Source organism: Camellia sinensis, chromosome 6 (assembly GCF_055761805.1).
Source record: "Camellia sinensis isolate YWXY chromosome 6, ASM5576180v1, whole genome shotgun sequence".
NCBI lineage: Eukaryota > Viridiplantae > Streptophyta > Magnoliopsida > Ericales > Theaceae > Camellia > Camellia sinensis.
The window spans coordinates 56,180,574-56,199,879 of record NC_138966.1 but is presented as its reverse complement, the minus strand read 5'-3'; the positions used below and the strand labels follow the sequence as shown (position 1 = coordinate 56,199,879).

The 19,306-nt window shown below is 33.7% G+C and overlaps 1 protein-coding gene across 1 annotated transcript; it reads left to right on the top strand.

Annotated features, from left to right (window-relative positions):
* Positions 1-4,522: 4,522 nt before the first annotated feature.
* Positions 4,523-17,678, top strand: LOC114284041 (tRNA-processing ribonuclease BN). The gene is made up of 5 exons (XM_028226916.2): positions 4,523-4,698; positions 4,804-4,894; positions 5,133-5,510; positions 16,916-17,256; positions 17,346-17,678. Exons 1-5 carry the CDS (start codon positions 4,615-4,617, stop codon positions 17,562-17,564), a joined length of 1,113 nt encoding a protein of 370 aa, XP_028082717.2. The 5' UTR covers positions 4,523-4,614; the 3' UTR covers positions 17,565-17,678.
* The last annotated feature ends 1,628 nt before the right edge of the window (positions 17,679-19,306 follow it).

Sequence of the window (19,306 nt, the reverse complement as noted above, 5' to 3'; positions counted from 1 at the left end):
TAGCCACGTGCTCCTCAAAATGAACTGTGAGTAACGATGTTATAGAGATATGTTTAAGTTATATTTCTTTTTAATTGTTATTGTTAAAGACTGTTGCTAAAGCGATGTGACTTACTAAATGAATGAGTATTTTACCTCATGCAATATGCTCACGTGGCTCTCACCCGGGGGTAGCAATATTGTGGTTTATGTTTACGTGGCCCTACTTGGGGGTAACAGTACTGTGGTTTATGTTCATGTGGCCTTACTCGGGAGTGACAATACTGTGGTTATGTTCACGTGGCCCTTATCCAGGGGTAATAATACCGTGGTCTATATTTCATGTGGCCCTCGCCTGGGGGTAATAATACCATGGCCAAATGTGTACAAGATATTGAGTTATATGATCATCCGTACCAAGTATGATCTTACCGATTATGATTTTATAGGCCGCTACATGTGCATGTGGATCTTCTTGATTGCTATGCTTTTATTTAACGACATTATATTGCTATGTGAAAGGATTTGTTACTCTAACGGCTTGACCTTAATGTTTCAACAAGCATAATTCCTAACCTCTTTACACATTTGTTATTCACTATGCTTTATCTCACAGTTATATTTGTTGTGTAGGTGATCAAACTCAAGAAAGGACTTAAGGGCGTCAACCTGCCTTCTATTTTGTCAAGCCAAACATTATACCTCCCTTCGAGGTTTATTTTGGGTCTAAGTCCAAGGCTTTTGGGGTGACTATGAGTTCACCTTTTTGTAAAGTGATCAAGTGACTTATCGCAAAGATCCTTTGTTTTACGACTGTTAATTAAGGGCATAATTCCTTGGGTATTCTATATGCTTATGGTACATGTGAATGGTATAGTATTAGATAATTGTACAGGGATGCATATAAAGATTTGTTTATTTATTTTAGTTTTACAGGTCATTGGACGATGTAATGTGATAGCATTGCCTTCCGATAACCCCTTTATATTATTTACTATTAAGCAGGTCTTTGATAATTTTAGATTACTGGCTGGCTACGTCTCTAATCCCATAGGTCGGAGGTTAGGTCATGAGAAAAACATAACTAATTGACAATTCTCCCTATGTATTAAGTCTAATGGCAATATCATATTACCTGACACACCCATAATATATGGAAATCCCTTACCATATTACTATATGCACTTGTTAGGTATTTTTTTAACATGTTAAATTGTTTTGTAATAAATATTACGTAATACTTTTAATAGAGTTATCACAATTTATAGTTCAAAAATGAATATACGTATTTTGTGATAATGGATGCATTTTTTTATCAAAATATTTGTAAATTACAAAATGATTAACATTATCACAAAAATATATAATTTTTAATCATAAATTGTTATAATTCTAATAACAAACACGTAATATTTATTACAAAAATATGCAACATGTATTGCAATATTTGATAATATATTATAAATAAATTAAGCTTTGTCACCAATAATTAACTAAAATAGTTAAGTTATTGTTTGGTAAAAACTTTTTTTGTTGGCTTTTTTGAGTGAGACTTTATTAGTTTAGGATTAAAAAGTTCGTTTGAGCATTTTTTTTTTTTTTTAATTTTTGTGATAGAAAAAGTTAAATAATTATGGTTTAGAAATGACATTTTGTCTTATTGACTTATTTAACTATTTTATCTTTTGTGTTTTTTAGTCCAAAAAGCCTTAGCCAAACGAAGCCTAAAAATTACCAAAAAGTCAATTTTCAAGTCAACCAATATTTAGGGGATGTTTAGGATGATCTATATATATATATATATATATTGACTTTTTTACAAAAAAATATGTAAAAAAATAAAGAGTTGATGTGATCCAAATAAATGCACTTATTTAAATAAGTACACTTATATAAGTTATGCCAAACACCTTACGCACTACACTTTTAGAAAAGTAATTGGCCAATTAGAAGCGTACATGCAGATTTTGAGATCCCATAGGATACTGTGGTGTGGGATGAGAGTTTTTTCAAATTTTTTTTAATAATCCGAACTATTCATATTGTAGAATTCATCGAGTATATTTATGCAAACAATCAAATTAATCGAAAATCTATAATTATGATTATTTTAAAAAAATTATCAAAATCATATAAATCGTTTATTTTTTTTTAAAAAAATATACCATTGTTATGGAAATATAAATATCTAATTAAACGATTAAACAGTATGCAACGTGCTAAATAGTTATTGGACCTTATTTTTGATCCTACCAATCGATTCTATTCATTGTGTTTGATTTCAATTTTTTTGATTTAATTTTTTGAAAATTAAGGCTCTATTTGGAACGATTTCCAAACCCACATTTCAATATGATGTTTGAATAGGTATGTGGAACTAATTTTCCACAATTCTGCAGAAAACTTTGTCTGAGAGCGTGATTTTCAATTTTTTTTTTTTTTTGAAATTTGGCCTAATTGGTCGTCCGGCTGGTTAACCGGAACAGTGCAAATTTATTTTATTTTATTTTTTGCAATTGATATGTTAATTTTTATATATTCGAAAAAAATATTTTCTGAATTTTAAATTTTTTTTATGTACTTTAATAGAATTTTGAGTTGTATATTTGGTTATGAGTTGTAAATTTTTGTATTAAATATTATATGTCACATCAAAAATTTTCCACTCAATTCAAAACTTTTTTCAAAACTCATTTCAAAACTTTTTTACCAAACAAATTTTTCACACTCAAATCATAATTCCAAAACCCACAAACTCAAAATACAACTCATACTCTCAAATCATATTTACAAAACTCTACATGATTTGAGAGTAGGAGTTGTATTTTAAGTTTGTGAGTTGTGAAACTATGATTTGAGTGTAGAAAATTTGTTTAGTTATGGTTTTTTAATAGAGTGTTGAATTGAGTGTGGAATTGAGTTTTGAAAGTTTGATTTGGCATGTGAAGTAAGAAAATTTGTTTGGTTATGAGTTTTGGAAATAATTTTCAAAACTTAATTCAAATTATTATAACTCATAACAAAACACACTACTTTCACACTATTGAAAATTCTGATCAACACTCATAACCAAACTCTTTTTAAAATTCAATTAGAAAAATTATTATTAGCAGAAAATAACATTAATTAAGTTTTTAATTGAAAATATTACAAAGGAAATAATTTTTTTTCAAAATAAATATTCAAAAATTTTAAATCATAAATATTTAAATAATCTAAAAAATTTAATAAGTAAAAAATTAAAATAAATATTCAAAAAATTTAAATCGTAAAAATTTAAATAATTTAAATATTCAAAAAATTTAAATAATTTAAAATGTTAATATTTTAAATTTAAAAACAACTTTTCGCTCAAATCGTAACCAAACACATAAAACAAAACTCAATTAAGAAATTGTTTTTAAAACTCATAACCAAATGCATAACTTGAAACTCCATACTATTTTCACAATTCTACACTCAAATCGTAACCAAATACATAACAAAAAAGTTAAAATATTTTTATAAAATAGAGTTTGAATTTATTTTTATAAAATATTTTAAAATTTTAAAAATTAAAATCGTAATATTTTGAAATTAAAATATTTAAAAATATTTAAAAAATTAAAAAAAAATTAAAAAATCATAACATATTTAAATATTAAAATATTTAAAATCTTAACAAAATTAAAATATTAAAATATTTAAAAAATTAAAACATTGATTTGAATTGAGTTTTGAAAAGAGTTTTGAATTATGTGTTTGGTTATGAGTTTTGAAAAGTAATGATTATGTTTTGAATTGAGTTTTGAGAAATAAATGTACAATTATGATTTAAAAGCTCCAAACAAACAACACACTCAAATCAATGGGTAAAACTGTATTTTGAGAGGCTTACCAAACGGAGCCTAAGTTTTTTATTTTTCATATTTTTTTAATTTTTAATGAATAGTTTTAAAATTTTAAGCCATGTTTTTTATTTTTTTAGATACACCTTATTTAGATATATTTAAAAAGTAAAATATTTTAAAAAAAAATATTTTAAAAAATCAATAAATATGCAAGAATATGAAAAATATACTGGGTATGTTTGGTTTGTATTTGAGAGATGTGTTTTAGAGATAAAAAGTACGAAAAGTTGTTTGGTTTGGTTTTTTTCAAAAGATGTTTTGGAAAATTATTTTGAGAGAGAGTTTTGGAAAAAGTGATTGATTTGATGTGTGTGAGAGAGAGATTTGTTTGGAAAACTTGTTTGGTTTACAAGTTTTGAGAAATTTTTTTGGGAAAATTTGTTTGGTTTGATTACTTTTAAAAACTTATTTGTAAAGAAAATTTCCCAAATTTTTTTCAGAAATACAAACCAAACGAACCCGTATTTTTTCTTATATTTTTGGCATTTAGCAATTTTTAAAAATATTTTTCACAAATATTATACTTTGTAAGTATATTGATGTTAAGCGTTTCTAAAAATTAAAAAAAAATTACTTAAAATATTAAAAAAATTTAATAAAAAAAATACAAAAAATAAAATAAAATAAAAACTGATTTAGGGGTTTAAGCGGTCGAAAAGGCTAGAGAAGAGTAGAAGACCGGATTCTGCTAAAACCCTCGACAGAAATAAAAACACGAAGCCAGAAGAAGAAGAAGAAGAAGAGGATGGAGTTGCAGTCAGCTTGTTGTAGGCTTCACGCCCCAAACATCAGATTATCTTCTAATCAACGTTCGCTTTCTTCTCAAACTGTGAGTAATTTCTCCAAATTAACAGTTTCAATCAATCACGCTCTCGCTCTCTCGCTCTCTCATCCTTAATTTCTCACTTTCAATTTTGATTTTCATTTCTTCTAGGTTTCTCCTTCGTTTTCTGTCTGTTCCGAGACATCTAGAAGCCATGTCGGGTTCAAGGACCGAAGACTTTGGCTCCAAAATGCATACAAATGTATATGATTTCTTTCTTTCTTTCCTTCACTTAATTACCCTTTTACTCTATGTTTGGTTCCTGAGAAAATATTCTTAAAAGAACAGAATTAGAAATCTTTTCACATTAGGTTTCAAAATCAAAGCAACAACAAACTTAAACCATTTGAAACTTTTGTTTTCTTTTGCTTTCTTTCTCTGCACCCAAACGAGGGTTTAAACTATAGACTGGCTTTTCTCTTACTGGGAATTTTGTTCAGTTAATTTGCTTGGTGGTTTGAAGAGGACAAGAAGGGACTCTTCTGGTTGGAGCTTCAGTAAAGGAGGAATTGTTGTATGTGTTTCCAATTCTAATCAGGAGGGGAAGTTGAATTTCTCAGGAAAGGACGTGACGAAGTTGCGTGTAAATGGGGTTGATGAACCGGAACCTTTTCGTGGTAAATCAGGTTCTGTGTCATTTCATGGTTTGACTCACCAGTTGGTTGAAGAAGGCAAATTGGTATCGGCCCCTTTCAAGGAAAGTACTGGCTCCTTTCTCTGGATTTTGGCTCCTGTTGCGTTGATTTCGTCGTTGGTGCTTCCACAGTTTTTTCTTATCGCAGCAATAGATGCCTTTGCCAAGGATGAGATTCTCTCAGGTACATAATATTAGTTCTGATGTTTTTAGCTATTCATAATCAGGCATTTGTGCACAATTTTGTCATTATTTCTTCTGATATGCATATCAAGTTTAAAGGAACTGACCCTCGTATTATAACCTTTTTTAGGCAATGTGTTCTGATATGCATTATTTCTTGGACAGCCTAAACCAAACCAAACCAAACCAAGTCTTGTGTCTCATTTAGTTAGGTTGGCTACATGAATCCTAGGACCAGAATGCTAAAATTAATACTTTCAGTAACTTAAATATTCAAATCTTTTAACTGTTAGTGATAGTCATTGCTTGGTTTAATTGGTAAAATTGTTTTTGACAGAGACTGACCGGCATAGTGGCATGAAAACTTTGATCCCTGACACAAAATTTATGTGTCATGGCAGTGTTGTTCCAATATAGTTATTCAAATGTTTAGTAGTTCGAATCCAATGGCATGCGAAACCTTTTTTTTTTTGCCCTTTTAGTTCCCTTTAATTTTATTGTTTTTTTCCTTGTTTTCTTAGAGGTAGTAGAGAAAGAGGAGGAAGGGACACCCTTAATAGCACGGTTTGAGGTGCTTCAGTTGTATGGCTAGATATAATGCTTTATGATTTGATATAACACAAGGACCTAAAGAAAAATCCATGGCGAAGTGGCCTTCTCCAAAATCCCGGATTATGATTTCTTTTGATGACTGCCATTCTTAGAGCAATAGGCAGTTCACTGAGATTTATGCCTTGCTGGGTCTCACTTAGATGATACTTCAGATTTCAGAATGTATGTGTGTGGATGCATGCTGCTCTGTTTTATTTGGATTTTAATCATGATCTAAAAATAGTATTTAAGAAACCAACCAGATCAACACAGTCTAGCTGTTTACTGCCATGGATATAATAGTTCATGCCTTAGTTGGCTTAGGAGATTAACTACTTACTTCTAGAGCTATGATACTATGATAAACTTTTGTTGTGAACCATCTGTATCATTGAATTATTAGATTTTAGATAGAAAAGAAATCCGAACTCTGATCAGCTTTGCCTCATGGATTAGAAAGACCACATAACAAATTAAGAATATTTGGAGACAAGAATGCCCATTGCCTTGATATGTGTTAAATTTGATGTATGGAAAAATAGAGAGAATGAAATATGTATTGATGATTGATATTATTGATTGATATTTTGATATATTACAATGATTCCTATATATAGAAGAGAGGATGTGGGAAGAGAATAGGTGAGTGTGTAGTAGGTATGGAGTAGGTGAGGAGTAGGTGGAGAGTAGGTGAAGTAGGTGAGTGTGTAGTAGGTGGTAGTGGTAGGTGTGTAGTAGGTGAATTTTAACAGCCCCCGCAAACTCAAGGGGGATAGGAACTAACCAACTTGAGTTTGGAGAGAGTAACAAAACAAGAAAATACATAAAAATAAAAGAGGATAGGAGACACTGTATGGTCGTGTCAGACCATTGGTGAAGACACTGGATGGTGGTGTCATGACGTTGTAGAGGACACTGTATGGGGGTGTCATAACGTTGTAGAGGACACTGTATGGTGGTGTCATAACGGTGTAGAGGACACTGGATGGCGGTGTCAGACCGATGTAGAAGACAGTTTATGGGGTCATGTCGGACCGTTGTAGCAGACAATGTTGTGACAGTTGTGATGACAGCTGTATGGTGGTGTCATAACGGTGTAGAGGACACTGGATGGCGGTGTCAGACCGATGTAGAAGACAGTTTATGGGGTCATGTCGGACCGTTGTAGCAGACAATGTTGTGACAGTTGTGATGACAGTTTACGGAGTCTTGCTGGACCCTTGTAGAAACTAACCGGAATCAATGTCGGGACAGTTTACAGAGTCTTGTCGGACCCATAAAGGAGCTAACCGGAATCAATGTCGGGACAGTTTACAGAGTCTTGTCGGACCCATGAAGGAGCTAACCGGAATCAATGTCGGGACAGTTTACAGAGTCTTGTCGGACCCTTAAAAAGTCGCACCCTCAAAAGGTGTGCCCAATCTTTCAAAAGGCGTGCCATCAAAAAGGCGTGCCTGATATGATGGCGAGGCACGTGAGTGCCTTGGCTGGCGCGCCCGTTTGTCGTCTGGCGTCAAGTGGCGCGCGATACGCGTGGTTGCCTCGGCTATTTAACCAAGACGGAGGCTGAGGCTGAGGCAGAAGCTGAGACAGAAAAACTGAGAGAAACCTCTGAAAAATTCTTCGTTTTGCTGAGAAAGATACTCTGTAACACTCTGTTGCCCAGAAAAATGGCTTCGTCTTCCCGCGGTCTGCTCACTCTCTTTCCCGACCTCAACGAGTCAACAAGAGAGATAACTGGTGCGGTGGCACTGGAACCTCAACCAAGCGCCCCGGAGTTTGCTCCGTTGAACTTTCCTATGCGGTCTGTGGAGCAAAGAATGGCAGTGCAGTCGGATGTGGAGGCCAATCAGTATACATTGAAGTCATGTGTGGAAACCATGACTGCGGTTACAAATTTGTCGAACCGGCTGCAGAGTAGGACAAATGAGGTGCAGCAGTTAAACGCCCAACTGGCTCTGCTCTAACACATGTATAAGGATGCGCGAGCAGAGATAAGTGTGCTAAAGGCGGAAAACAAGGAGCTGAAGCGGAAGGCCACCGTGATGTTTCGATTTGGAGGTCCGCCATATGCTGCAGTGGAGGAGTATGGGGGAGTGAACGTGCTCGGCGGCGTGGAAAACACAGAGGCAGCACCGTCAAGGGCCGCCCAGGACGGAGGCAAGAAGAAGAGACCGGCGGCAGAGTAGAGAAGAAAAAACGTGCCTGTGGAGGTGGTTGTTTTGGGTGTTTTGTTGTTGTTTTGCTTTTTTTTTTTCTTTTTTTTTTTTTTGTTGTTGTTGTTTTTTGTGTAAAATGCTGATCGGGGTTGATCCCCGACATGAAGAAATGATAAGATGGTAAAATGGTGTTGGTGTTTTTTTTTTTTTTTTTTTTTTTTTTTTTTTTTTTTGTAGTGGTTTGTGTAAAAATAAAAATAAAATGAAATAAAACAAGGGATAAAGAAAACAAGGGATAAAAAATATTGGTAGATGGATTATATAAAAAACATCAGTGTGGGAAATGAAATAAAATAAAATAAAGAGTTAAAAAAAAAAAGCAGAGGTGGGTGAATCTGTGGGCTCGTATGGTGAGGTAAATAATAAAATAAAAATATGTAGATATATAGATAGAAAAGAAAAGAAAGTGGAAGAGAATGGAAACACGCTGGAAAAGAGGGAGCAAAATAAATATATATAGATAGATAAAGTAAAAGAAAGCAATTTATATATAGGTATATGTGTACAGATTAAAATATAGAGAAAATATATGATGATGAGGTATTGGGTGGAAAAAATGATAAAATATTTTAAGAGATAGTGGGTGGTGCATGTAAGTAGGCTCGTGGGTGAGAAAAAAAAGCAAGTGGGGCTTATGATCATCATTCCTGGGGTAGTGTGCAATTGTTCGCTTTCATCTCCAAACCTGACAAACCCATAGCCCTTAGTCCTTCCGGTCATCCTATCGGTTACAACCTTTGCACCCTTAACTGAGGGGTAGTGGGGTCTGAAAGTCTCTTGCAGCATGTCATCTGTAACATCAGATGCCAAATCTCCAACAAATATGGTGTAGTCATGGGTAGTATCTTGACGTTTTTTACCCGTACCAAAGGATGCCCAGTTCAGTCTGTAGTTCTGCTCAATATTTGGCATCTGGGTACCATTATATGTTTGTAACGCTCTTTCCGTAGCAGGATGATTTGCGAACTCAATAAAGCCATAACCCTCTGATTGACTAGTTTGCTTGTTACGGATCACTGTTGCAGAGACCACCTCGCCAGTATGGGCGAAACAGCTGATGAGATACTGTTCATCAATCCAGTACTGGAGATCACCGATCCAAAGAGTGCGGACCTCGTCGGCGCTGGAGGGTTGGGACGCCGAGTACTAGGGTTGTTGAACCGCCGTGGCAGCCGCCTGAGGGGGTTGTTGCTGGTGGTAATACATCTGCTGCTTAATCATCCATGACTGTTGTTGGTATTGAAGGTGGTTCTGCTGGTGTGGCTGAACTACGCTCGTTGCGGGTTGCATCATCGTGAAAACCCTAGCTTAGATGAGAGAGAGAAGGTATGTATAGAAAAACTCCAACGGGCAGCGAAGGCAAGGTTGCCGGCCGGCTGCCCGCCGGGGGAAAACAATATATAGGTCTAAATCTTATTGCTCTGATACCATGTTAAATTTGATGTATAGAAAAATAGAGAGAATGAAATATGTATTGATGATTGATATTATTGATTGATATTTTGATATATTACAATGATTCCTATATATAGAAGAGAGGATGTGGGAAGAGAATAGGTGAGTGTGTAGTAGGTATGGAGTAGGTGAGGAGTAGGTGGAGAGTAGGTGAAGTAGGTGAGTGTGTAGTAGGTGGTAGTGGTAGGTGTGTAGTAGGTGAATTTTAACAATATGTACCTGTATTTAGCAGAACATATGTGATGAAGATCATGGAAAGAAGTAAAAGAGCAAATATGGAATTTCACATTTAGCACATTTAGGGCATTAAGAATTAAAGATTTCAAATTATTTTGAGTTTTCATGTCATTATAGTAGATTTTAGTAATTCAGGATACAATGATAATTCCAATAATTATAGGACATGAGTTGTCGGGGTCGCCCTTGGGTTTTATCAAGTTATTAAATGAATCATTATATATGAGTTTTATTATGTCTAAAATAATTTTAGTGGTTAAAAGTCTAAGGCCTTGTTTGGTTTGTTTTTGAGAAACAAATTTTGGAGGAAATTTTCTAAAATTTTGTTTGGTTTAGTGATTTTGGAAAAAAAAAAAATTTCAAAATCACTTTCTATCTTCTATACATCAATCAATCACTTTTTCTTTCTCCTCTCTCCTTCTCAATCACTTTTTCTTTCACACATATCTATTCAACTATAACAAATTATCAAATCATCCCAAACTCCCATACTTCAAAACTATTTCCAAAATATACAACCAAATAAACCAAAAAACTTTCTAAACTCTTTCCCCAAAATATTTTTTGAAAATTTATCTCCTAAAACCAAACCAAACACACCCTATGTTTCTTATTTTTATAATGAAGTAGAATTAAAAGTTATTGAAGTTTCCTATTATGATTGAAGTAGAATTGGTAGTCATAGTTGGTCTAGAATATTAGTAGTTGCTAAATATTTTTAGTTTCTAAATTTGAGTTATAGTCCTTAGAGAATTAGGAGAGTCTTTAGCCTATAAATAGATGTGTAATCTCAATGATTCGAGAAGAGTTAATAGATGTGTAATCTCAAAGAAGTACCATACGCCGATAAGTACCCGGTATGGGTACGGCATGTTTGTCGAAATAACCATGCTTCATAGGTTTTGAGGCTTTTGTGGTATTTTTGTATGAACCAATTTGGTTTTGTTATGAACCAATTTGGGTTTTTTATGGTTCAAATTAGTGGAAGCTATAAACTATTGTGGTTAAAATTTGTGCATACCTAATGTATCAGAATACATGGAGACTAGATAACGTTCTAGTAGACGAAAGGGCTTCTTGAATCCACAAGAAAAATAGAATCTTGAATAAAATATCTGAATAGTATTGAATAAAGGTTGTCTTTGCCATGAGGCTTACATAACTATTTATAATAATCTAAACCTTGGAGACCAAGTATTCTTAGACACCCAGAAATCTAAAATAAAAAACAATAAACTAATCTAATTCTTAGAAAACAAGAAACCTCATTAATTAGGAAAAGGAAATCAAAACAAATCAAGAAACCTAATTTTAAAATATTTTTACTAATTACAAGAATCCTAATCAAATAATATATAAAAAATATTAAAACTAAAAATATAAAAATTTTTAAAATCTTGTCCTACATTAGACTCCCCTTCTTTGAAAGAACTCGTTCTCGAGTTCTGACTAGATATCTACCATCTTCCATGTCAAATAAAGAAATATTTTGAATACCTTATTTTCTTTAGTTGTAATGCCCAAGAAATCTCCATGAATTGATTGTGCAAAATTTTCTTCAAGCTAATCTTCAATTGATTGGCAAGATCAATCAAATGTATGTTAAAAATCACATTAAAACTTTCGACACCTATAAAATCAATTCTTTCTTCCTTAGCGTCCATCGGTGAATGAATTGAATTGTGTAATTTTATTGGATATTGGAACTTTAAAATCTTCTTCTTTGATGAATCTTCACTTTTTATGGAAAAATTCTCAACTTGAGCAGTTTCCTCCTTTGAAGTAAGTTCCAATTTGAAGGCATAAGTTTCAATCCTTTCAACAATCTTTGATTTGTCTTGACTTTCGTCATGGCATACGGTTGAAATCTCTTGTTTAATTTTCTCATGATCTCCTAATAGAACTTCCTCTTGAATATTTAAATCTTCTTCATTAGTTTTATAAGTACCCTCAACACAAATAATATTAGGATGTGAAATATTCTCTCTTGCAACTACAATTTCATTGCAAACTTTTATCAACTCCATTGATTTATCTTGATTCGTATATGACAATATATCTTCATGATTATGAAAATAAAATTTTCTAACTTTTTCATTATTAACCATGAATGAATTTTGTTTTTACCTTTGCAAACTCGATAATCTTATAATCCATTCCACCACTTCAATACAATTTTATCAAGTTTGTAGGATGCAAATATAACATTCTTTTCATGAAAAATCTTCATGTATTCAAAGAAATTTTCAAGATTAAGCAACCAATCAAGAAAATCTTCTTTTTGAAACTTACTTGAACTGTTAAAATATGAAATTTCTACAAAATAACGTAAGCTAACATGTTGGCCTCGGGTGAATCCTTCGGCGCAAATGCTATCAGTTGTTGGTTGCCTCTGGTTGACGAATAGTCCTAATTCAGCAAGTAAATTACAAATTTCATTGCGAAGTTCATGCATCTCTAGCCAATGTTCCTCAATCACATTCCATATGGCTTCTACTGCATGATCATTGTCAATAGGGTTTGTGCTTCCTACTCCGATGAATGCCATTGAGCCAGGCAAATCTTTGCTCTAATACCACTTGACGCAGCGGAATATACAGGGATCTATGTTACACGGACTCGGGTGCGGGTGCATAGCTAGGGATCCGACACTTCAAAATTAAAAATAAGGATACGTGGATATGGATTCAAATTTGGATACGGATATGGAGATACGTTAAATAGTTACTTTTTAAATATATTTATTATATGAAGATGAGTTGAAAAAAGTTAGCTCAATAATTTTTTTATAAATATGATCAAACATATGGATAAGTCATATAATAGCCCATGTTATTAATAGAGATGTTGGCCATATATAGAACACTAAAAAGCTTAAATTTTTACTGTTGAACTGAGTTTATAAATAGGCCTAAACTTGTTATTTATGTATTTGGGTCCAGCCCATTGGGGTTTATGATACAAACCAACCAATAGTCCCAAGCTTTTGGGTCCAGTCCATTAGGGTTTAAGATACAAGCCAGGCAATCGGCCCAAACTTTTTATTTATTTATTTGGGTCCAGCCCATTAGGGTTTACGATACAATCTAGTAGCTAGTCAAACTCCTCTGTTCTCTTCTCTCTTTCACACATGCACAGCACGACGATGAAATCTCTCTAGCTTTGTCTCTGTCTCTTCTCTTCTCTCACACATGCACAACACGATTGAGAGAGAGATCGAGACAGAGAGAGAAAAGAAGATCGAGATAAAGAGATTGAGACAGAGAAGAAGATCGAAAGACAGAAAGATCGAGATCGATATCCACGATTACTGCTACTAAGGATTCAACAAATCTAGATCTCGAACCCAGTACATCGATGTAAGTATCTCAACCTTCTTCTTTTTTTATTAGCCGTGCTCAAAAGAGGAGGCGAATTTGACACAGATCCCATACACGCACCCGTGTTGAGACATGTCAACATGGGTACTTCACCCCAAACTGTTGAGTCCACGTAACACGGACGGGGACTAGATAATGTTCTTGTAGACAAAAGAGTTCTCGAATCCACGAGAAAAATAGAACCTTGAATTCACAAGGAAGAGAAAATATTTGAATATTATTTAATAAAAGTTGTCTTTGCCGTGAGGCTTAAATAGCTATTTATAATCATCTAAACCTTGGAGATCAAGTATTCTTGGACATCAAGAAATCTAAAATTAAAAAACAATAAACTAATCTAATTCTTGGAAAACAAGAAACCTAAGGAATTAGGAAAAGGAAATTAAAACAAATTAAGAAACCTAATTCTAAAATATTACTAAATTACATGAATCCTAATCAAATAATATATCAAAAATATTAAAACTAAAAATATAAAAATTTTTAAAATCGTGTCCTACATCATTACCATATGCAACTTTTGGGGGTGTATATAGTAGCAATCCCCATATATGAATAGTTTATTCAAAGGGGAAAAAAAATTAAAATAAAAAAAATCATATATTTCATAACTTTAACATCAAGATATCGTTCACGTAACAATTGTTGTCTAAAGAATGCAAAATAATCATAGAATATTGTAATATACATGATATATTCATCTTATAAATGTTTCAAAACATATTTAGGGCATGTTTGGTAAAGTTTAGAGTTTGTCTGGTAATGTGGCCTGTTTGGTAACATTTTATATTTACAATTTTATGTTTATATTTACAGAATTTTTGAAAACTCTAAACAAAGACAAGTTTGGTTTCTACATTTCTTTCACTTGTTTAAATATATATATATATATATATTCTTCCTCTTTTCCTCACCCTTTCAACCACTGCCCATTGCTTATCACTACTAGCTACAATCACCAATGATCTCCTTAGCGAACCACCTTCGGCCACCTCCTCCCTCGGTCAGCAACCACCTCCCACTGGTAGTAACTACCTTCGACCACCAACTCGTTGAAAATCACCTTGGGCGGCTGATTGGTCATCATCTTTGACCATTGGCAATCACTTTCAGCCATCACTTAATGTGGCCAACAATCAACTTTGGCCACTGCTAACCACCTCCCAGCAGTGGCAACTACCTTCAGCCACCATCTCCAATCATTGACAACCATCTCTTTTTACTTGTTTTCAAAACAAATTTTTTTTAAATACTTGTGTACAAGACATGTTTTTATTTTATTTTTTTATACGCAAAATAAACAGTAAACTATAAATGTTGCCAAACGGCACCTTATATTTATAGAATTTTTGAAAACTGTAAACAAAAACTTGTTTGGCATCTATTTTTCTTTTCAAAAAGTTGTAAATTTTGTAAACACGAAAAATTTGGTTTCGCTTTTTTGTTTTATTTAATTTTTTTCATTTCTTTTTTCTCCCACTCTTTCCGACCACCCCCCATTGCTCATCACTACCGGCTACCTTTGCCAATGACCTTCTCTTCCAACCATCTTTGTCTACCATCTCCCTCAATCACCAACCACCAACCATCTCCCACCGACGGTAACCACTGTTAGCCACCATCTTTTTTTTGAGAACTACCTTCAACTACCACCTTAGGCGGTCAATTGGTAACCATCGACAACCACTTTCGGCCACCACTTCTCATGGCTGACAACCACCTTCGGCCCTTAGTAGCAAGAATAGTGGAAAATGCTCACGAATCTGAGGAAGAAGCACGATTCTGCACTTTTGAGGAAGAATCGGAGAAGAATCGCAAGTTTGAGGAGAGAGAAATGCGAATCTAATGTGAGAAGGAAGCGATCAAGACTTGATCTCTCATTCTCACTCTTGATCTCGATCTTCTCTCTCTTCTCTCTGTCTCTTGATCTTCTTTTCTTCTCTCGTTTTCTCCCTCTTTTTATCTACTTTTGAGACTGATAATGGATCATTTATTGTATTTTATTTAAAGGTAATGCCTTTATGTGTTCCACTAATTTTATTGATTTTTGTGTTTTATAGATTCAAGAATATCACTCCATTATTTTTATTGGTCTCTGTGTTTTGAAGATTCAATAATATCACTTCATTAATTTTTTGGTCTCTGTGATTTAAAGTTTCAGTGATAATGACCTATTATATATTTTTTGTGGACATCTATTTTGATGATAGTATTAATGAGAATGAATTAAAATATTCTTATAATGTTCGAATTTATTAATTCATTTTGTTTTTATATTTAGAATGAATTTTTATTTTCTATTCATTTTTAAAGAATATTTTTATGTTGTATTTAATTAATTAAATATTATATAAAAAAAAAATTTGAATCTCATTTATAACACACACACACACACACATATGTATATGTATATGTGTGTGTCAATTAAAAATTATATAAAAAAAAAGTTTGTATAGATAAATTAAAAATATTTTTAATAATAACCCCAAGGGGTTGGCCTTGGGTCTTGGGGGTGTGCTGCCCCATGGTTTAGAGATTGAAACCTCTTAGGTGTTAACAATTCCTTGGGGTCATTAGACTGGGGAAAACCCTTAAATTAACTGTAGTACACTTGTGGGAAACTCTTTGCCGAGGACCTGTGCATCACTGGGGATTAGTCAGGCTTTAATTCGGACACTCCGGTGCCAATCAAAAAAAATATATATATATATTTTCAATAAAAATAATCTATAAACACTCCCACACTATGACTCTTCTAAGTGGCCATCCTCCCACGCTCCCACTCTCGTTTCGTGCAACTAAGCTTCGACCATTGCCAACTGGCTCTCACCGGTGGCAAGCGCCTTTGACCATTACCTCCCACGGCCAACAACCACCTCTGGCCACAATCTCTAACCGTCGACAGCCACCTCCCACCATCCCTCATTTTCATTGTTTTCAAAAACAAAATTTTGAATTACTTGTGTACCAAACATTTTTTTTTTTATACCGAAAATAGACATAAACATGCTTTATGTTTTGTGTAAACTCAATACAATAAATTGTAAATGTTGTCAAACGACACCTTAGAGTGCACAAATTGCATTTAAAAGAATGAATAATATTATTACTATAAAGAGATTCATCACATAGGTTTTGTTTAGAAGGATCAACAAGTATTGTCGAAGTATCTGATATTATGAAGTGTCTGGCAGACTGGCATGCTTTTGGGAGTGTCCGCATATTGTCTTGTCCGACACGACACTCTTTGTCCATAGAAGTGTTTTGTGCTTCATAGGAATCAAGGTTTTGTCATAAACCTAATTGGTTACTTCCAATTACGTAAATCAATAGTTCAAACTGCAACATACTTACTGCACTTGTTTGGTTTAAATCTTCAATGAAAAACTGTTATTAGTATACATGACTTCTCATATATGTATCCCTTTTAAACTTTTGGCAATGTGTTGTTTTCGTGTTGTTATGTTCTTTTCTCTTTATGAATAAACAATCCAATTTTAACTTCCATGATTATGGTAATGCAGAAATTCTGGCTTCATTCTCTTCTGAGGTCATGTTTTATATTGGTCTTGCAACTTTTCTACTTGTAACCGACCTTGTTCAGAAGCCATATCTGCAATTCAGCCCAAAGAGGTGGGGCCTCATCACAGGCCTCAGAGGATACTTGACATCTGCCTTCTTCACCATGGGCTTTAAGGTTATTGCTCCTCTCTTTGCTGTCTATGTTACTTGGCCAGTACTTGGGTTGCCAGCCTTGGTTGCAATAGCTCCTTTTCTTGCTGGGTGTCTAGCTCAGTTTGTGTTTGAAATGTGCCTTGACAAACGTGGATCATCTTGTTGGTTTCTAGTGCCTATAATCTTTGAGGTATATGACTTTCAAAACTTATTTAACTTCCTTTCCTTTCTTCTAGGATGAAAAAATCGAGTTATGAAAACTTTGAATTGTTTTGGCAGGTCTACAGACTCTATCAGTTGAGCAAAGCCGCTAATTTCATTGAGAGGTTGATGTTTGCAATGAAGGGGGTTCCTGTAACCCCAGATGTGCTGGAAAGAAGTGGTGCCATGGTTGCTATGCTAGTGGCTTTCCAAGTCATTGGTGTCTCTTGCCTTTGGTCATTGATGACATTTCTTCTGAGGCTATTTCCTTCCAGACCTGTTGCAGAGAAGTACTGATGTTTGTAACAAAGATGCTGTATATTCTGTTTCCAAATGTTTTTACAATCTTTCAAAGCCTGCCCTTTGTCACTTGGTTTTGTTTTATAATGTATTGGGTACTCTACATGGTAACCTTCTGGTTTTTATTTCGAAAATGCTTTTATGCTTTTATGCTCATTCGAAACCTGCTATTTCACACACTTTTGTTTTATCAACTATCTGGTACTAGAACTATGGTTTATCGAGACTTATGTGAGAATGGTGCTTAATGAATGAGTCCGCACTGGAGCTAAGCATCAATGATGGATGGGGAAGAACAAAGGTGGATTTTAAATAAATAAAAGGGTAAATTACACTTTGCACCCCTGCACTTTACATCAAATTGCACTTTAGCCTCTATACATCAAATTGTGACACTTAACTCCTTGCACTTTTGGTCAAGTGTCACTTTGGCTCTTCTGTTAGTCTTATTGTTAACAGAGATTAGTCACATGAAAACTATGTGAGGATAAATTACAATTTGCATCCCTGCACTTTATACAAAATCTCACTTTGGTCCCTACACATCAAAATTGCGACACTTAGCTCCCCAAAGGATAACTTCTGTTAGTCTCACTATTAACAGAAGGGTCAATGTGACACTTGACCAAAACTGCAGGGGTTAAGAATCACAATTTAGGGTTGGTTTGTGATACCCAGAAAAAGCCAAAAGGTCAAAAAGTTATTCAAAAACTTAAAAAGTTATTCAAAAACTTAAAAAGTTATCGGGTGTGTTTGGTTTGTGTTTATAGAGTAGTTTTTGAGATAAAAAGTACGAAAACTTATTTGGTTTGTTTTTTTTCAAAAATGGTTTGGGAAAATTGTTTTGGGGAGAGAGTTTTAAAAAAAGTGATTGATTTGATGTGTATAAGAGAGAGAGTGATTTTGGAAAATAGGTAACCAAACAAAATTTTGAGATTTTTTTTAAAAAAATTTGTTTGGTTTGATTATTCCTGAAAATTTGTTTATAGAGAATTTTTCTCAAAATTTTTTCTGAAAAACAAATCAAACAATGCCATCATTATTAATCAAAAAAAAAAAAAAAAAATTTACCCACAAAATTACAACCAGTTTAGAGTCTGTGGCAGCGCTCTTTTAGAAAAATTGCATAGTTGGAGTGCTATTTTAAAACACTGCTGTTTGGCCTATGGGACCCCATCACGAGTCCCATTTTGATAATTTGAGTCGTCAATGTATAGAACTCGTTGAATACTATATATTTGTAAAAAATCACATTGATTGGATATCGATAACTACATGATCATATTAGATTTGTATAAAAAAATGGATGGTATTATAGTTAACGGTTGAAAAAAAAACAAATCTGATCAGATAGCTATCAATATCCGATCAACATGATTTTTATAGGCATATAATACTTGACGATTTTTATACATTGAACGGTTCAGATTATCAAAATGGGACCCGTGATGGCCTCCACGGGCCGAACAATACCGTCCAGTGCAATGCTCGAAAAAGTAGGCAACTACTTCTTAGCATCAATTCAGCTGTGCAGTTAGTACGGCCGTACAACTCACACCTAAGCTTCTTCTACACACTAATTTATATAATTTTTTAATACACATTTTTTCATAAAAAGTCAAAAAGTTAACCCAAACAATCATATTTTTTTCCTCAACTTTTTAGTCAAAAAAGTCAAAAAGTGCACTTTATTTAGGACACCTCAAATAACCCCTTTAATGTGTAGGGACTAAAGTGCG

Bases quoted from the DNA above. Each gene is read 5' to 3' on its own strand.
- LOC114284041 (XM_028226916.2), top strand. From the start codon at position 4,615: ATGGAGTTGCAGTCAGCTTGTTGTAGGCTTCACGCCCCAAACATCAGA. The intron at 4,895-5,132 runs GTATATGATTTC...AATTTTGTTCAG, and splicing joins GCTCCAAAATGCATACAAAT to TTAATTTGCTTGGTGGTTTG. The intron at 17,257-17,345 runs GTATATGACTTT...TTGTTTTGGCAG, and splicing joins TAGTGCCTATAATCTTTGAG to GTCTACAGACTCTATCAGTT.